Here is a 21,239-nt window from a genome sequence, read left to right as displayed (position 1 = left end):
CTCTATCAATAAACTCTCATGTAGCATAAGGAAGTAATTTTTAAGATGTGACTCTACTGAAACACATATTACTATTTATACAAAGAACCCATATTTGCACGCTGTTTCAAGGTTTTCTTATTTAAACACAACTTATGGTTGGGAGAGAAGGAGGCTAAAAGGCACATCACTTGTATTAACTTATTTAGACTTCTGTATCTTGTGCAGCGTACAAAATGTTCTCCGTGTCAGTCTATCAAAGTGTCACCACGAGTGCGCGCTTACACAGCCCCGAGACATGAAACCACATCTGAGCGAGCCGACAATACGTCTCCTTTCTTCGAGAGCTGATCTGACTGGCAAACTTTGTTCCACATTTATCTTCCCCAGAGAAAACCGCACCTCCCCCAGCTCTGCCTGCTACACTCGCTGCACACGGAATAGAAATTAAACCTGAGCAGGAACGTGGCACCTAATAAATATTGGACTAGTTAAAAACATCTACTTACTGTTCGTATTATTAGCTAAGTGTGTAAAAAAAAAGCAGATCATATGTTCTGCAAATCATCTATATGGCAAATCCATGGGAAGATGCTGGTGTAGAGCAGCGTAACAGAGCAGGGAGAGCTCCAGGCACAGCACTTGATGGCACAAGTTTAGAAAATACGAATATATTCTCCTCCAAGCAACCGGTTGGGAGTCACCTGGACCTCACCACACGATGGGTGATGTTCCTCACAAAAGCAGCATTAAGGGACATGAATAATCCGGCTCAAACACTTTGTGCATCCATTGCTGAGGTTCGGACCAAACCTCAGCTCCCTCCACTTGAACACCGGTTTCCCATTGCAGTTACCAGCGGTATGTAACAGAAACAGATTTAAATTCATTTATATTCCACTGCACTGCAGCAGTACAGCAGCAACCGCGGGTAGTTTTTAATTAGCAGCTTCACTTTTGGCCAGAACTAACATAAATCTCAACAAATGTAATCAAGAAGAAATCCTTTACTAACAAAACACGCTGCTGCTTTTTTTTTTTTTTGCATATATAATTTAAGTTATTTGATTTGGCAAACTTCAGAATCCTATTAGCATTAGCAATCCTATTAGGGCAAATTAATACTCAACTAAAACTGCTACTTTGTGTGATGCTGCAGTGCTGGGTGTTGGTGAGGAATATCAAGTGAGAAGCATCAAGTTTTCCTCTGTCTCTCTCACAAGCGTTATTACATTGGGCCTCTCAGGTGACACTTTTCTTGTATTATGCTTGAAAAGTGTCAGAGCCAATATTTCAGAAAACAAATGATAGTGACAAAAGTGATTCGTCAGGCACAAATTCAATGTCTGGGGTTTTTGCATTGCTTCAAGCGCCGGGATTCCCTCAGAAAAACAACTGACACCTTCTGAACTTTAGACATGAAAATTCACAAGAGATTTCTTTTTTTCCTAATCTTTGATCCCTGTTCCTCTTCTCTTGGGGTTTATAAACTTCTTGCTTGAAAAGGAGGTCACCAAAGTGCTGATCTGATGACAAAGGCCCGGAGAGCCATAGATGTCACCACCCATGGGCCCACCAGCACCTCCACTGAGGTGACGGGGACCCCGGGTGGCCCCAGGACCAGCCTTCTCGTCATTCACCCTCTGTGTTTATGAGTGGTGCTGCCTCACAAGTCATCACCAACAGTTTTTAAGTCAAAGAGGACAGAGATCTTCTCCAAATGTGAAATTCAGGAGGACTTGGAGGGGAACAGAAGCGTTTGAGTTATTGGCAGAAAGTACTGAAATAGTTTGTACATCATCCCGAGAAACAAATCCCTCGTCTGCTGTTTGAAACCCATTCTTAGCTCTTTACAATGTCTGGAGGGTCTGTGGAAAAACAAGGGGCTACGAAGATGGTGAGGGGTCTGGAGCTTCTTTCTGATGAGGAGATGCAGAGAGAGCTGGGGCTGTTCAGCTGGAGAAGAGAAGTTGAGAGGGGATCTCATCAATACCGATCAATATCTCCAGGGTGGGTGCCAGAGGATGGACCAGACTCTGTTCAGGATCCTCTTCTGAAAACCAAACTGTGAAGCTGTTTTAAGAACCACATGCAGAAAGAGTGTTCTCCTCAACGCACAAAATCTTCCCATTGCTGTGGCTTGTGCCGCGCCATGAGAGGCGCCCCCGCAGACCTCATTGCGTGAACCAAACCCAAGGTGCTTTCTTCACTGGACAACATGTGATTTTCATTTCAGGTGCTTCTAATTTAAATGTGTGCCACAAAAACAACTGAATAAGTTGTCGGCAACATCGCCTCGCACTTGGGGCAGCTCTGAGCATGCACGACTAAATCAGAGAGTGTTATCCGTAATGACTTTTATTTATATAATGCCCAAAGTTCAGGTCTATTTTTAAGCCTGGCTTTCCCTCCAACGACATCAAGGTCTCAGCGAGACACCTTTTCTGACGTCAGGCCCTTGCGGGGAGCGGCAGCACCAACCATTTCGCTTCACCTTCGGAAATTTTACTTCTCCATCTCCCTCTACCTGGTTCACGTGTCAATAAGAAACGCAACGTTTTCTGAGCTGCCTTTCCTTGACCAACTTCACCACAAGGAAATTATCTTTAATGTCAATACAATGTCTTTAACATATAACTGTTGAAATCACTGAAAACTGGCGCACATGACCTAGCGTCAAACTGTATTTTTGTATATGCTAAATTGCATCATGTAAGGCTTTCTGTTCGACTTCCTACGTTTTCAAGACAGAGGCCACGACTCGCTTTATGCTCCTCCAATACCTACTGCCTCGCCAAGGTCTAAGGAGCCCCAGTTCCAACAAAACCAACTCAAAATAACACATTATTCTAAAGTTCAGGTTGTGATATGGAAGGAAAAAAAGCCTACAAAGACTAATATACACATTGCATGTAGGAAAGCTTGCAGAGCTTTCAGGAAGGCAGAAGACTGAACTCCCCAAAGCACAAATATTGCAGCCAACACTGCAACAGGAACACACAGACAGTAAAAAAAACTTGTAGAATTTGTATGTTAATGTTTGATTTCAGAAAATAAATATTACTCTTAAATGTTCATTATAGCTAGAGGACCGTCTTGTTCCCAACTGGGGAGTTCTAGCTCAGCAGGCATTGTATGTTAATCATGGTGTTTATGAACACAAACTGATGAAAGAAAATAATAATTTTTGAGGCTTATCCCTCATCCCTCCCTTATACCCTTTAATACATAAATCAAAAGTCAGGGTTGTTTGACTCCATCATATCTTACGCACAATGGCACAGTCATAAAAATCCTATGCTCAAGCACACAGAAGAATGATAGCTTTTCACTTCTGATTTTGTTTCTGAACATATACATTAATAATTTGACTAATGTAGCGCATCTTCTAAGGAAAAGCGTCAAGCACCCCCCAATGAATTTCCCTGCTGTGGCAAGTCAGAATCCGTTCTTAATCGATGCTGTGACATCCGTGAGGCTGGTGAAGAGCCAGGAGTTCAACATGATCAGCACGGACTATCTGTGTTATAAAGATGAGAAAAAGCAAGGTGCTTCTCACGAGAAATGTATATCTGCCTTGGATGGGGGTCCTGCCTCCCATTTACCTTTCTCTGGCAGCTTTTGTTGGCAAGAGCAGCAATTTACTGACTCCCTCAACACGTGAGATTTTTGGCATTAATGATCCCAGACACTTAGGAAATCACAGACATTAGAGGTAAGGAGGTCATGGAGACATCTACCTGGATAATCTTGGTTTAGCGAATCGCTATGAAAAATAAAAGGCTTTTGTGACAGCACAGGAAGAAATATTGAAGAAAACACCCCCTCACCGTGCCAATCGATTCACAAAACTCCAGGGGAAATTATTATCATCTCCCTGTTAATGGTGAAAAACTGAACCTTAGAGCAACTCAATAACTTGTTCAAGTGTCGATAGTAAAAAGCCCAACGCACTCCCCAGTCGGACTAAAACAATCTCATGGAAGAGCCACCAGAGGTGTCTCTATGAATGCTGAGTTTTTTACTATGGGTCCAGTAAATTCCAGGAAAAAGCAGAAAAGGTTGAAGACTCCAAAGGCGCTGGAGGAATCAGTAAAGGCAACAGGGGAATGTAGGACTGCGGGCCTGGATGATCCAGCATCAGGCATGGGGTTGATTTCGTGAGCTGTCTGTCAAGTCTCATATCAGGTGTGTTCTACGCTTTAATCTCTTCTCCAGACACTTAATTCACCCAAGATGCTTCTAATAAAGAGCGAACTCATCTGCTCCCTTTTCTCATCATTCTGGCTGAGTGGATGTAAACTCCGCGATATCAAATAACTATGAACCCTTGTGTTCCCCTCTCTCATATATGCTGATTTTTTTCAAGTCTCAGCAACAACAGGTCAGCCAGAGATATAAGTGAAGTGGCAAAGGCATTTATTTCTAAAAATTAAACTCGGAAAAGCTGAAGTGTCTTCGCTGTTAAGCTCAGGAAAATTAAATTTGGCAGATGAGTGCACTCAGGTCACGGGAAATGTTCAGTTTCTCATGAAATTCAATCCCTGTATAGCAAATTACACCCACAGAATCGCATAGACTTGAGATAGTTAGCTATGTCTAATTTACCTATGAACTCCAGGGATGCCCGAGTTCCCATTCTTTACTCACCTCCCTGAGTCGCTCAGATGCAGCCAAACAAGACTGAAAATAAGACTTTAAACAAAATTTCCAGGCTAAGTTCCCGATATCCCTTGGGTGTGTTCATTCTGCTACATCCCCAGCTACGGGATGCACGTGGATCTGTGTGCATATATACATATATCTCTCTATATGTATAAATATTTAAGGAGAAAAAACATTCAACAGGCATCACCATAACAGTTTGTTTTCATTTAGCATGAATACCATGAAAATAGAAGATGCATAAATATTGACTGGAGTTACGTATCTGCCCAAAAATAAGCATGCAGAGGAGGTTTTATGTCTTAAATCACCTGTTTTTCAAATGCCTTCTGGAAACCTAGCAATATTTCAAGAGAAAGCAAGTTCATTTCATCTCTAACTTGGTTTGCACAAACACCGAGCGAAATTATTAAGGTGCTCAGGCTACTTACCCAGATTATACCACATGTCCCTGATTTCAAAGCCAATCTGCCTTCTCATATCGCCGTACCTTGAAAAGAAAACAAACCCGCCATTAAATAATACTAATAATAAAAAACAAAATCAAGTAGCAATAAGCAGAAACATCTCATTTCAAAATCTGATCAGCATGCAAAAATACTTAAAATTACGGAGTAGCTTCTCCAAATTCAGCCCATACCAGTAAGACGGACCCAGGCTTCCATCAGGGTGATTTTAATACTAATACCCCACTGCCTCTCCACATTAATACCAGGCAAGCTTAACGAATGGAAAACTTCCTATCACCTTTATTAATAATGGGATCAGAACTATAATGAGCTCCAAGAATTTATTTGCTACACAGAATATTTGTATGTTAAAGATCATCACTTAAATAATAAGATGAGCAAAATGGTAATATCTGGCAACTTGTGGGATTTCTGTGGGATAATAGCGAGATACCCTGTCATTAATACAGATTAAAGAGATTCTTCTGCATCATTAAGAATCTGGTATTATCTAATGCTTAAATGCAATGTTTAGCAAAACCTACAAATTAAAATAATTAAATGTTTAATTATTAAATGTTTGACATATTAATTGAAATACATACTTAAAAAGATGGGTGAGTGTGATATTGAATTAACTGATTAATTTTATCCCTTTGGCACAGAACTGGTGGTAGTTTCACATAGCAATAAAAATTAGTGCTTCCAGACCATATATTTATCGCATCCTGAAGAATTTATGGCCTTGATTTCTGTCTCCAAAACACGATTAAACTGAAAATAACAACTTGTAAAATCATTATAACAGAGATTCACAGTTTAGCAAACTTCATTAAGTAACCACTTCAAACGACTTAATCCATTTACTTATATTAACAGTGAGAAATGTCTGTTGATTTCTTGAATTTCTTCAGCAAGATACACTGCTCGGTTTAATATAAAAAATCACTTGAAGAACATTTCCATCCTCACAAAGGGGAGCATCAGCCCACAAATGTATTTTGACAGTAATTTCCAGCCCAATTTCAGCTCAGCTGTTGTTTTTTTGCTCAGTCGGGAGCCTAAATCTAACGCAATAAAATTTACCCGGCTCTACAAAACCACCTCGATACGCTTTTGCAAACGCATAACTATTATGTTCTATATGATACTGATAGCACAAGGAGCTCTGCTTGGCATCGCTTTTTCACTGAACTTGTAAATATTCCTGTTTCATCAAGGAAACCCCTCGAGTCACTTGAAGGTGGATTAGATCATACGGTGCTTAACCATTCTGTTTCAAGGCCCAGGTGAAGCTCAGCTTCCAAAGGAGCACCTCAAAACTCCTTAGAATGAATTCGAAGGGCAAAATGTAGCTGCTGAATAACAAAAATAGGATGGGACACAGAGCCCCATCTTTTCTGGTCATTCTGCGACTCAGTTCAAAAACAAAAAGCTTCTAAATTCATGCGTCGCTGCAGCAGTGAGGAACTCTTCCCATTCTCACTGTCATCTCGTAATATACAAAAAGGCTTCGATGGAGAAGGCGAAATAATAGCAAATGCATCTTCTTTCTCTATATAGAGATATATTATACATAGGAGGAGTGTGAGCAGAGCTTGGAAACTCCCTGGTTTTGTGCATTAACTGCAATAACCTGAGTGACTGTGGGAGCAAACTTGTGCAGATGACACAGAAAGAGAATCCATACGTTGTCTTCATTACAAACCACCGCACTGGCTTTAGTTCATTAACGATAAGGTCCACTACACTGGAACCCCAGTGAAAATTAGGAGAAATACACACTTTAAATGAAATATTCATGCCATGGTCTTTTTCTCTCCATTTTGAATAGCGACCGGGTAGTTCAGATTCCCCATTCAGAGGCAGGCGATGAAATCCCTTTTAACCAGGAGAGCAGACACGGCCGCAGTTCTACAAACCCATTATTTGGGGATATCACAGCAAAACTGGCTGTAGGTACAAAAATTCCCTCTAAAAGGCCGTTAGGGATTAAGCAATAAAGAGCGCACGTAAAATGAGATTAGAGTAAGCACAAAGCTAAAGTGATTGAAAAAATCAGTTTTATAACGTGTTAATACTTCTGAAAAGTCTTGACTTTATGAACATCCTGCAGTATAAAATACGGTCTTCATCAGTAATGAATATCATGTAATTTAGATCTTGATTCAAGGGTAGAAACACATGCAACTCTCGATTCATGTTTTTAAAACCAACCTTTCATTATATCATGAGTGCATTTCAATTTGAATGGATTTAGCTAAGAAATTAAACTGAAATTATGTTAATAGACCTCAAGTTCTTGTCCGTGATTTAGATGACGAATTGAACTTACTTGTTAAGTATTTTCGCTCTTTTAGCACTTGAAAAGTTCTCCAGTTGTAAAGACTCTTGTGTGAGAAAAGCAACAGCCAGGTGGAAGTAGTTGTTCCAAAGCTGAAAGCCCCCAAAATGACAAGAATAGACACCATTAATTCTCCGGAATGCTTTTCCGCATACCTACAAAACAACTTAGAAGTCAGAATTATGCACATAAATATTTAAACGCGAAAATAACAGACACCACAGAGACGGCGTCTCGAGATATATTCTCGTCGTGTTTACATTTCCATTAAACATTTCCCATCCGCAAATCCTAATCGATTGCGTTTTGATGATTCGAGTAGAATTAAAAGCAAACATAAATATGAAGAAAATGAAAAGGATACTGAGTAAGTGACCTAAACTGGGGCATTTTTCATCAAGACACTCACACGCCGCATCCCAGGCTCTGCATTTGGGCCAATAATTGTGCTAAAGCGTCTTTTTGCCAATTTTGAAGGTAAAGAGGAGTTTTCTACGATGCTCTGGGGAAGAGCTGGTGCTGTTGTAGGACGAGACCCACAAGAGACAAATGGATCGGATGTATCTGAAAAGACTTATCTGGGCACCTGGGGTTCGTGACGACACATACGTACCCCAAAATTACGTGTTTGGGGCATAAAATTCTTACAACATTAACATTAGCAGTCAGCAATAGGACAAGGGGGCATGGGCTTCAACTCTGCCAGGGGAAAATGAGGTTGGAGATTAGAAAGCAATTCTGTGCAGAGAGAGTGGTCAGCATTGGAATGGCTGCCCAGGGAGGTGCTGGACTCACCGGCCCTGGAGGGTTTTAAACTGAGATTGGACACGGCACTTAGTGCCATGATCTGGTCAGTGGACTGGAGTTGGACCAAGGGTTGGACTTGGTGATCTCTGAGGTCTTTTCCAACCCACTCCATTCTGTGAGTCTGTGATTAGTCCCCAAGACATGGGTGTTTTTTTCTTACCTGCAACTCAAAGTTGGCTTGATCAAGAAATTTTTTGTTTAGCATATCTGCATACTGATTAATTGCTCGCAGGAAGACTCTGAAAGATCAAGAGAAAATTACATAATGATGCACTCTTGTGTGGTGCCCTTGTACATTCAGCATCCCAATTAGACAAAATATCCCAGTCTGTCTGCAAAGCGAAATTTGTGGCTGTTACTAGAAAAGCAGCGTGATCTCACCACTGTTAAGTGTACAGGATTATATGCAGATGTTCTCAAAATTAATTAAGTAAATGAGCATATGCAGAAACACGAGCAATGCTTTGGATAAAATCACTTGTCTTTAAAATCTCTCGGGACACTCAAGAGATCATTAAAAGTTCAATTTATTAGAATAAAAAGCATATATATTTTCAAAGCTACAGTATCTTAGTGCAGTATTTAACCTCGACCTGCAACTGGCTGTATTTCAATTCCCAGGTCAAGCAAAACACGTTTTCAAACATGAGGCAAACGCTATTTTACTTATGGCACAATAACACACAAAAATACTGTTGAAGGACCATCTTCAAAACATTGTCTGCTTCTCCAATGTTAATTTAGTACCCAGTGCAGTTTACGGCTTTCCTGAAAAGGACGCTGCTTAACTTGCAGTAGGAGTTGGCTTGACAAGCTTTAAAATTAAACCCAAATGGTGTAAGTAGGTCACTACATATTCATGGTGCTGAAAAGTAAACAGATTCTTCTTTGTACCCTGATCTCCATTTTTAAAATAAACATCAGATTCTTCCTGAGAACTTCATATTTATGCTACGAAAGTGCCCAGACAAACGAGCTCGTCTTCTGAGCAGACTGTGGTCGAGATTTATGTCTCCTGAAAGAAACAGCTGCGATAAAGACCATTTATGACACTTACTGCTTTATTTCCCTCCCCAACAGCAGCCTTTAAAAAGAGAGTTCACTATCGAACAACAAAGTTCACTACCAAATAACCAAATTAATCTCTCTACAGCCCAACAAGCAAATATCAGAATTATTTAAAACCATCCAGTAGGGGCAGTTAGGAAGATCTTTCAGACATTTTAAGTGATCTCTCCTGAAAAAAAAAATCATATTTAGCTAAATGTTTGGTAATCCAAGAGAAATGGAGCCTCCAGGTAACACGCGGGCATCGGGATGCTAAGACAGACACCACTGGGATGTGTCTGTACTGTGAAGTCAGATCATCCCCATAGTAATGAAGAAGTATCCAAATGTGAAAATAGAAATTCAATTTATGCAAGAAAATACAAAAGAAAATTTAAAATATGAAAGATACATTAAATACGGAAGAATATAGAAAAAAAGTAAATGCATATGTATACGTAGGCATACACACATACATACATTTTCCAATATTACTCTATATTACAGCTAAGATGCCGCAGGTGTCCATGCACTTGCACCCAGAACACACAGAGATGCACTTGAGGAGCAGCAGTTCTGTGCGTTATTCACCACTATCTTTGTCAGCGTATATATTCTGAAACAACTTCATTAAGGGATTTTATAAATGAGATGAATCCAACACACACAATAATACACTGCAGATATATGTATTTTAGATCGATGATTCAATTACTGAGCTGTGGCACATACGAAGATTGAAACTGAAGTTATCCATGTAATCAGGCTATCAACAGTCTGATATGCAGAATTATAGCCTGTTTTGCTTTGTGGTTTTAAAGTCTATGAGATCTGTGAGTCCTCCTAGAAGAATTAGTAATTTAACGTAGTAGGAAGGGCCATCTAATGCTCCTTGCCTTACAAAGATAAAATCAGTTCCAATATAGGGAGGATTATGCCTACAATTTAATTATGTTGCCTCAAGACATCACTGTAATGCATTCAATCTGTTCCATCTAATTAGGCTTTGGAACAATCTCATTACTTTATACGCCATTATTTTTCTTTAAATTGTAACTCTCATTTTTCCCCCTATATTAATTCCAGTGAATATCAATAAAGAACAAATAATGCAGAAGCTACTGCACTTTGCAGCTGCAAAAGGGCCCATCCGCAGCACATCTGCTCAACTGGAATGACCCACCACCCAACCCCCGGACCAGGCTGCTCTGGGACGGCACCAATTCCTCCCAACTTCCTATGGAACAACATCAAAAGAAGAGACGCGGAGATTTAAGTGTTGATTTCTCAATTACTCAAACCCCGTTTTAATTCTGATTTAATCTGATGATACACTCAATCCTTCCATTATTGGGTAAAACACTTCTAAATGCACGTCAGTGAGGAAAGACCCGTTCTTGTCCCAATGGAAGTCAACAGAAAAACGTTTTCATTGCAACAGTATACCTTCAGTTGTAAATCAAATTAGGGTTTTGCGTCTGTTTCAACCAGTACTGAAAATATCACTGGAAATATTGACAGAACAAGAGGAGGGGCAGCGAAAATATGACGATTCCCAATCACGATACTGCAAAGTCAAACATGACTGGCGTGGTACAATATGATCCACCCTGAATAATCCACAGTTAACTGAGGAAAAGGGATATTATGAAATAGAGTCAGCAACCGATTTAAGGGCCACGACGTTCTGGCACAACCAAGGTCACCAGAATGACCCTGCCATGGCTCTGCGCTTTCTGGTATCATTTAGTGCCAAAATTGTGATGAATTTGATCTGATGAAGTTAATTTTAAGAATACATTATTAAAATACGGGCATCAAGAAGTAGTAAGGTGCACAGCGTACTTGGAGAAAAAGATTAGAGAGATTTCATCACAGCATCCTTTACCTCCGAGTAAAGTTTTATTGTTCTGGGGCCCAAAAAGGAAAGGTTGGATTGATATAAATGTAGTTTTTGTCTAAGATCACTGACCACCACTCCTGACCACGTCGCGTTCTCTTATATACAGACACAAGAGTGAGGAGAGGTGGTGAACTGAGGCAAGATCTCAAAGACGGGATCTGAAATGGGATCTGAGAGAATCCATCCATATTCTGGAAATCATACGGAAAAAAATGCCATGACTCAGTCACCCCTGGGTGGAACACACTGGTTTGAGGCTGGGATGGAAGATGTCAGAGCATCCTCTGGAAGTAAATTCATCTAGGAGAAAGCAAATCATAATGTTAATCCAGAGAGGACACTCCGTGCTTCAAAAACTGTCCAATGAGGTTGATCTCCATGCTTAGGCTGAAGCAAAGAGATAGGAGCCACCTGCTCTTCTGCAGTGATAAGGGTTGATTTTAAAATAAACAAACAACAAAAACAAGATAATTCACTTTTTAGTTACTAATACCAGGCTTGGCTGGCCACCTAAGATGGCATAGAAATAATCAGGCTTCTAGAAAGCATCTTTAGGATGAAGATAAATCAAACGCAAAGCTGGATGGAAATTCTGCTACAGATGTTGCACCCAAGCATTGAAATCAACTGAAGCTGAGGAAAAAGGTCTTTCTACATCCCATAAACAAGCTGCAATCCAGCAAAATAGAACCAGAAGAAATAACAAGGGACACAGGGCTCCATGGCAAAAGTAAGATGGTGAGGTGGGCACTGCTTCATCATTTCGGTGTAACACCCAGGGTCTGGTTAACCAGACTGAAAGGTTATTACCCTGGAGAGGCTATTCGGATAGGAAATAATTTTGCTTGATGAATTTTTGGCTGTAATCTATGAAATAGCACGTTATCATCTGTGAAGTTTGCTTCAAGTGTAATTTTGAAGCAAGTGCATCAGTTCTATATGGAAGAACACGGCGGTTGCCACGAGCACGGGTGTGGGTGAGCAGTGCACTCGGACATCGCCGCGATGGAGAACACCCATCTGCTGCGGCACGCGTTATCTCGCTGCAATTAGTAACGAAGATTGGCTTCCAGTTGCATGTGCAGAAAAACAAGTGTTGTTCTTGAAGTTCAGTTCTTGTGTCAGGAAGAGCCGTGAAAGTTAAACCTTGGAAAAGAGTGGAGTTCAGAGGCCAGAACCGATGGCCGGGTGCTCTGCTGCAATACCGAGAATGTCACACGCAGCAACAAAAATCTCATGCTAATGTATTGGAAAAGATTTGTTAGACAAAAGCCTTGATCAACCCAATTAAACAAAGGAAATTAACGTTTCTTACGATGTGATTAGAACAGAAGGAATATGATTACAGAAGGAAGCCACTTCAGGGTCTGTGGAAGGAAGAACGACTGTTGCTAAAGGGCATGAGTATCTACCAAATCACAAAATTAATGGTGAGGTTGATGTGTGCTGAGCCCCTGGGGATGAGGGGAGCTGGGGACGGCTCCCAAATGCATCAACAGCTTTTTGTTGTCTCTTCTGTTGAAGAGATCCCTTGAAGTCGGGACTGTCCTCTTATTCTGTATTTAGACAGCTTCCACTGCAGTGAGGCCCTACACCACCATCAGAATGGCTTGATATTTTATCCCTCTTCATGTATTTCCTGATAAGACACCTTTATCAAGTGCTCCATAAGCTCTTCTTATCTGCTTGGCCCTGGCAAGGCCACAGCTGCAATATCATTCAGCTGAAGTCACCAGAGGGGGACACAAAAATCTGGCACAAAAATCCGTAAGAGAAGGAGATACAGAAAACCACAGTATGGGTTCGACACTAGAAAATATTGTGTGATGCTAAGGACAGGCAAGCGGGAGCAGAAACTCTCAAAATAAAACCCCAAACCAAAAAACGAGGTTAAGCAAACACCTGTGATGCAGTCAGGCATCGCTTACCTTGTCTGGCCTTAGGCAGAAGGACAGATTAGTACTAATTTCTTCAGTAATTTCTCCGCATTTATGGCTCTCAATCCAGAGTCAATAAATCAATTAATACACTGCTGATTCAAGTCATGAACTTCAATTGCAACTACTGACGTCTGGGTACTTTTACTGTTATTGATTACTAATTGCTTGCAACAGGCCCATGGGAGGTTAATTGGTCTGTGGGTGCATACTTAGAAATTGTCCCACCAAGCACTGCAAAAATTAATGGTTCCATTCTGTAGTTTTATCTTTGCAGAGAGGCTCCTTTTTCCTGCAAACAACCGCACTGATTCCAGGAGGTTGCTCATATATCGAGTCCAGACTTCAAATGGCAATAATAAATGAAGAAGAGACAATGGGATTCAATTTATAAGTGTAACTATGCCAAAGAACTCATTATTTTTCTCTTTCTCAGGTACAGTCAGGTTTTTTCCCACAATTTTCTCTTATAATTAGTCAAGTGCCCTGATTTAGAAATATTCTGTGCTCCAATTTCTTTCACTCAGCTTCTCACATCATTGGGAAGTATTTGCAAATGCTAAAGGAGCCAAGGATGCCGCAACACGCGTCTCACCAGGTATCACAGTATCACAGTATCACAGTATGTTTGGGATTGGAAGGGACCTCAAAAGATCATCTAGTCCAATCCCCCTGCTGGAGCAGGAACGCCTAGGTGAGGTCGCACAGGAATGTGTCCAGGCGGGCTTTGAATGTCTCCAGGGAAGGAGACTCCACAACCTCCCTGGGTAGCCTGTTCCAGTGCTCTGTTACCCTCACTGAGAAGAAGTTCTTTCTCAAATTTAAGTGGAACCTCTTGTGTTCCAGCTTGATCCCATTGCCCCTTGTCCTATCATTGTTTGCCACTGAGAAAAGCCTGACTCCATCCTCGTGGCACTCACCCTTTATATATTTATAAACATTAATAAGGTCACCCCTCAGTCTCCTCTTCTCCAAACTAAAGAGCCCCAGCTCCCTCAGCCTTTCTTCATAAGGGAGCTGCTCCACTCCCTTAATCATCTTTGTTGCCCTACACTGGACCCTCTCCAGCAGTTCCCTGTCCTTCTTGAACTGAGGGGCCCAGAACTGGACACAATATTCCAGATGGGGTCTCACCAGGGCGGAGTAGAGGGGAAGGAGGACCTCTCTCGATCTACTGACCACCCCCCTTGTAATACACCCAAGGATGCCATTAGCCTTCCTGGCCACAAGGGCACAGTGCTGGCTCATGGTCATCCTGTTGTCCACCAGGACCCCCAGGTCCCTTTCCCCTACACTGCTCTCTAATAGGTCATGCCCCAACCTATACTGGAACTTGGGATTGTTCCTGCCCAGATGCAGGACTCTACACTTTCCCTTGTTAAATTCCATCAGATTATCCCCCGCCCAACTCTCCAGCCTGTCCAGGTCCCGCTGGATGGCGGCACAGCCTTCTGGCGTGTCAGCCACTCCTCCCAGCTTAGTGTCATCAGCAAACTTGCTGATAGTACACTCAATTCCCTCGTCTAAATCATTAATGAATATATTGAATAATATTGGCCCCAGTACTGACCCCTGAGGCACTCCACTAGATACTGGCCTCCAACTGGACTCCGCACCATTGACCACCACTCTCTGGCTTCTCTCTTTAAGCCAGTTTGCAACCCACCTCACTACTCTATTGTCGAGACCACACCTCCTCAATTTAGCTGTGAGGATGCTGTGAGGGACTGTGTCAAAGGCTTTACTGAAGTCAAGGTAGACCACATCCACCGCTCTGCCATCATCCATCCACCTTGTTACATTCTCATAAAAGGCTATGAGGTTGGTCAAGCATGACTTACCCTTGGTAAAGCCATGCTGACTGCCCCTAATGACCCTCTTATCCCTGATGTGCCTTGAGATGGCACCAAGGATAAGCTGTTCCATTACTTTCCCAGGGACAGAGGTGAGGCTGACCGGTCTATAATTACCCGGGTCCTCCTTCTTGCCCTTTTTAAAGACTGGAGTGACATTTGCTTTCCTCCAATCCTCGGGCACCTCTCCCGTTTCCCAAGACTTGGCAAAAATGATGGATAGCGGTCTAGCAATGACTTCAGCCAGCTCCCTCAGCACCTGCGGATGCATCCCATCTGGACCCATGGATTTATGGACGTCCAGACTACTTAATTGTTCCCTAACCCAGTCCTCATCGACTAAAGCAAACTCCTCCATTAACCTGGCTTCATCCAGGGTCTCAGGGGTACAGGGTTCCCCAGGACATCCTCCAGCGGAGTAGACAGAGACAAAGGCGGCATTCAGCAATTCTGCCTTCTCTGTGTCTTCTGCCACCAGGGCACCCACCTCATTCATCAGTGGGCCTACATTGCCTCTGGTATTAGTTTTATCTGCTATGTATTTGAAAAAGTTGTTCTTGCTGTCCTTGACCCCTCTCGCCAGCTGTAATTCTAAGGAGGCCTTGGCTACCCTAGCTGCCTTCCTGCATCCTCTAACAGCAGCCTTATATTCCTCCCAAGTGGCCAGTCCCTGCTTCCATGACCTGTAAACTCGCCTCTTCTGCTTGAGCATACCCAACAGATCCCTATTCAACCACGCAGGCCTTCTGGCTCCCTTCCTCGACTTCCTACGTGTGGGGATGCTCTGATCCTGAGCATGGAAGAAGCAATCTCTGAATGCAATCCAGCTCTCTTGGGCCCCTTTTCCTTCAAGCAGTCTTGCCCATGGGGTTTCCCTCAGCAGTTGCTTGAAAAGGCCGAAATTAGCCCTGCCAAAGTCCAGGGTTGCAATTCTACTTGCTATTCTGTTCCTGCCACACGAGATGCTGAACTCCACCATCTCGTGGTCACTGCAACCCAGGCAGCCCTCAACCTTTACTGCTTCAACCAGACCCTCTTTGTTAGTGAGGATGAGATCCAGCAGTGCACCTCTCCTGGTCGGCTCCTCCACCATCTGCATGAGGAAGTGATCATCAATGCACTGGAGGAACCTCCTGGACTGTGGCTGGCTGGCTGAATGGTCCTTCCAGCAAACATCAGGGAAGTTAAAATCACCCACAACAACCAGGGCCTGTGACTGTGAGGCCACTCTCAGCTGCGCATAGAAGGCCTCATCAACTTCCTCAGTCTGATCTGGTGGCCTGTAATAGACACCTACAACAGTATCACCCCTACCAGCCTGTCCCTTGATCCTGACCCATACACTCTCAACTCGTTCCTCATCTGCTCCTGGGCAGAATTTAGTACATTGCAGTTGCTCTCTCACATAGAGAGCAACTCCACCACCACGCCTGGCTGGCCTGTCTTTCCTGAAAAGGGCATAGCCATCCATGACCACATTCCAGTCATGTGAACTGTCCCACCACGTTTCTGTAATTGCCACCAGATCATAATCTCCCGACCGAACATAGGATTCTAACTCCTCCTGCTTATTCCCCATGCTGCGCGCATTGGTGTACAGGCATTTCAGGGAGCGAGCAGAGCACACCAATTTCTCCCTAGGGGCACAGGAGGCCACCCGGTCCTCATCTGTTTTAGAATGCTGCCCCTCTGGGGCAAGCCCAACTACAACCCCATCCCCCTTCGAGGCTAGTTTAAAGCTCTCCAAATGAGCCCAGCTAATTCCTGCCCCAGCATCCCACACACACAAATCAAATGCTTCTGCAAAAAGACTTTTTTTGGAGAAATAATCTAGAGAGAGATATTCCAAAAGTACAAACATTCTTACAGTATATTCCATTTTGCACATTATTTAGTTACCTCTGTTACCCAGGAATTTGGATTTGCACTATAAGCACTTAGGCAAAATACTTATGACAAGAAAATATGAAACAATACGAGCTACAAATGTACTCCCCAGTATTTTTCCTTAAGCAAACATCAAAACAGAAGAATGAAAGAACGAACAAATGGCTTCCCTAATGACAGAATAATTATCTAAACAACACTACGCAGATACATCTTAAAATAATTTAGGTTTAGCTGATAATTCAATAGAAGAGAGGGGACTTGGAGTGAGGTTCTGAAAGGCACTATTACTATGTCATCTCAGTTAATTTAGATGGAAGGATAATGAATGCTTTATTACAGCTGATCAGCCTTCCTGCACATCATCGTGCTTCCCATGCTGGAGCTTTTGCTTCTCTGGGAGACAAATGTAGTGTGCAGATGTGAGACAGACTTACTCTTATCTTGTCAGACCGCGCAGGAAACAACAGACCTAGACCTTGAAATCCCAATGCAAAACCCAACCCCGAGTTTAACGCTCGCTAAAGCATGAATAGCAAAGGCTTATTCTCAACAGCAATCACTTCAAATACCTTCAATTTCCTTTTCAACATTCACAGTTAAGTTTCAAAAAACTTTTTACTTACATACGAATTAAAGCTTGTACTTTAATACCATTTCTCTATTGACACTGCACAGAGTATGGTGATTGTCCAATTATTTTAATCCTGGAACACAGAGAATGGGTAGCGACCTCATATGTGTATTTTGTACGAGTCAAAATCACCAAAATGAGTGAGTATGAAGGTGTTTGTCTTCCTTGCATCTCCCCTCAATTTTCTCCCTTCCCGAATTCTCTCTTTTCTGATGATCTTATTATTGTTCACGCATCTTCGCACCTGCAGACCTGACAACTGCCCAGTGCAAATGAAGATTTCCAAAACTCTTTTCATCTTACACTTCTGTATATGGATTTTTCCTGTCCAGTCTAACCCACGCTCTCTGTTTTTCCTTAAAAAAAAGTTTAAAAGATGCCTTGTAATACCCTCTTTATTCATCAGCCTACAGAGCAGTCAAAACTCACAAAACAGAAATCAAACAAACTAAAACAAAACCACAAAATCAACCCCCAAACAATCAACTAAAAAACCACCGAACAAACAAACAAAACGAAAGAAAAACCTTGATCATCTGTGTTCTTCTGAATTACAATTCCCAGGTTGACCATTATAACAGTACAAAGTAAGCCCAGTGAAGACTTGCTACTAAATACTTAGATTAGCATCATCTCCTCATAATGTCTGCTTCACACTGCCACAGGTGCACCATGTCACTTTATTAACCTATTTTCTAATAAATATTTCAGAAACTGTTTTAGCGTATTATCTATAATCACTGGCACCTCTTCCCTAATTTATATTCTGTGCTCTGTGTCCTCTAAAACAACGGGGACAGATGAATGGAAAACAACTGCAAGTTCTGAAGGACGAACTTGTGGTCTGACTAGAAATTACAGACATCGAATAGCAGGCATGAGGGATTATTTTACAAACCACCTTTGCAGTACTACAAAAGTATCTTAAAATAAAATTGATGGGACAAGGCTGTTGGAATAGACAGGCAGGAGTGTTACAGCACTGGGCAATCACATGAGAAATGTTCAGAGAAATAAACATTATTTTAAAAGGCCTGGATTTACAGTCTGCTCAAATGATAATATTCCTGACAATATTCAAGAAGCATTTGGACAACATCCTCAGACACACAGTGTGACCTGTGGGGTGTCCTGTGCAGGGACAGGAGCTGGACTCCATGATCCTTGTGGGTCCCTTCCAGCTCAGGACATTCTATGATTCTATGTTAAATGTCCTTGCAAGACGCACTCTGCCCACCCCACAGCTGGAGGGATCCACACTGATGCACCTCAGACACCCGATAAAACCAATGGGACTTCTCAATGTGAAAAGTATCCTCAGCTTGAGGACACCACCAACACAATGCTCAGTCTGATGCACCATTGTCTGGTAAATGGTCTCGGCGTAGAGTCATAGACTCTTAGATGTCCTGAGCTGGAAGGACCCGCAAGGATCATGGAGTCCAGCTCCTGTCCCTGCACAGGACACCCCACAGGTCACCCCGTGTGTCTGAGGACGTTGTCCAGTCTCTTCTTGAACACTGTCAGGTTGGGGCCGTGACACCTCCCTGGGAGCCTGGTCAGTGTCCAGCACCTCAGGGTGAAGAACCTTTCCTCATGTCCCACTGACCCTCCCCGGCACATCTTCTGCCATTCCCTGGGTCTGTCACTGTCACAGAGAGAAGAGCTCAGCCCTGCCCCTCCTGCTCCTGCTGAGGAAGCTGTAACCACGACGGGGTCTCCTCTTATTCTCCTCTTCTCCAGGCTGAACAAACCCAGTGTCAGAGGAGCACAGAGATGCTGAGGTTGTAAGGTGCCACTGGAGGTCTCTGGTCAGACTGGAAGAGGTTGTTCAGGGCTGTGTCCAGTTGGGCTCTGGGTATTTCCAAGGATGGAGACTCCCTTGGACAACCTCCTTGGCAACCTGGGGCAGGGTCCCACTGCCCCCACCCTTCTCATTTCTCGATCACTCCTCTGAAGTCCATTCTGTGGCTTCATGATGGCTTTCAGAGCGCAGCAAAGAAGACTCCTATACTCTTCAAAAGCACTCTGTCTCCTGAAATTTCTTCTAAAATGTAATTCCAGCCACGGATAAAATCTTATGTACTAAATTTTACCGCCTGGAGAATTTTATGACCGAGTAACAGAAGTCTGGAGATAGCGCTTTCCAATGAAAATGCTACAAGGCAACTTAATTTTGGAGTTTTTTAGCTAAAGCTACGATACTGGGAAAGCAGCATCTATTGTCAGCAGACAGCCTTAGTGTTCCTCTAACCCAAAAGTTAATATTCTAAAGGAAGAAGACTTACTGATTTCAAAGAGACTGTTTACATTATGGTAGTTGGCAGAAACTTGCAATAGATCTTGTAGTTTTAAACTAAGGTAATTTGTTGTAGCGCTGCTGGAAGAAATCTCTACAATCAGGTTAGCTGTTAAACAAGCAGTTTTCATTATCATGCGCTGCTCAATAAAATGCAAAGAGTCTTTGCTACGGTACAGGTCTCATCACCTTGTCCTTGGTGAGCAAACATGCTCAGCTCAGCCCTTCCAAACCCAAAAGGACGATGGCTTTTCTCACAGCCCCTTCACACAGATGCCTTCAGACTATGAACAACACAAGAGCGGAGTCTCTTAGTCCTTATTTTGACTCAAGCTTACATGGGAATTCAGCTGGTTTTTGCAGTGGTAAAAAATCAATTAAGTGGAAGATGTTTTTCCCTACTGCATTGCTTTTTAAAGAAGCATTGGCCTGGAAATAGAAATAATTCTTTTTAAAAAGGCAACTCCTGGGTGGTACATGAAAGGACATCACAGGTAAATTCTCCTGCAGAGCATGTAATTCTGATTTAATTTGGCCAAAAGTTTTCGAATCCTTGACAGTGTCTCAGGGTTTTAAGCAGGGGAACCTCTCTCATTTTCCCCTGACAGCACCATCCCAACTTACCCATTTCTTTGGATACCGAGATCTGAATACAGATCAAGGCCACTTTAAGTAATTATGGATAAATTGATAGAATCGATTCCCCACATTTCAAATTCTTTGGCATTTTCATCAATCTCACAATCAGTTGTTAAGACAGTTGCAACTGGTTAAACAAATGTCACAATGTTGCTTGAAAAATAATCTGTTTTTCCTGTGGGTATTTAATTACTTTATCAAAGTCCATCCCAGAATACTAATGAGGAAAAAGAAAATAATCTGCAGATGAAGAAGGTGTCCAAATGTCAGTTTAACACCTCTTCAGTGCTGCTGGGCTCATAAATCAGGTGTGCTTGGTAACTCAGTTTGCTGGAGGTTCCTTCTCTTTGTCCATCACCCAAAAGTTCATTGTGATAACAGAAAGTTTACATGGAGGTGAAAAAATGTGGCTTTTATTCCTATGCCTCACTATTACTTTTATTGTCCAACCACCAAGAATCACAAACACAGAGATACTGTTCAGAAGAGCTGAACTTCCACCAAATTGTGATCCTCCTCCCCAACAAACACACACAAGTGACTCCTTGGGAATAGGTTAAAATGTGATTTTTTGGTGATAGATGAGGATGATAATCACAGAACATCAGGGGTTGGAAGGGACCTGGAAAGCTCATCCAGTGCAATCCCCCCACGGAGCAGGAACACCCAGCTGAGGTTCCACAGGAAGGTGCATTGGAAACTATTTGGCTTTTGAAATATATAGAGTAGCTTGGAAACCCTTTTCTTAGGACACCATATGACTGAAATTTTATGTCTGACAGCAGAGTTTGTAAGA

The 21,239-nt window shown here is 42.3% G+C and overlaps 1 protein-coding gene across 2 annotated transcripts in view; it reads right to left on the bottom strand.

Moving 5' to 3' along the window:
- Window positions 1–21,239, bottom strand: part of DOCK1 (dedicator of cytokinesis 1) — a 277,211-nt gene that overhangs the window by 71,527 nt on the left and 184,445 nt on the right. For both annotated transcript variants that reach the window (XM_065843012.2, XM_065843013.2), the window contains exons 30-32: window positions 8,405–8,483; window positions 7,429–7,529; window positions 5,076–5,134 (exon numbers count right to left, since the gene is read on the bottom strand). In XM_065843012.2, coding sequence (XP_065699084.1) covers window positions 5,076–5,134; window positions 7,429–7,529; window positions 8,405–8,483 — 239 coding nt within the window. The remainder of the gene's footprint in view (window positions 1–5,075; window positions 5,135–7,428; window positions 7,530–8,404; window positions 8,484–21,239) is intronic.

This window comes from Patagioenas fasciata, chromosome 8, assembly GCF_037038585.1.
Source record: "Patagioenas fasciata isolate bPatFas1 chromosome 8, bPatFas1.hap1, whole genome shotgun sequence".
In the NCBI taxonomy this organism is placed as follows: domain Eukaryota; kingdom Metazoa; phylum Chordata; class Aves; order Columbiformes; family Columbidae; genus Patagioenas; species Patagioenas fasciata.
This window is presented reverse-complemented; position numbering and strand designations above follow the sequence as displayed.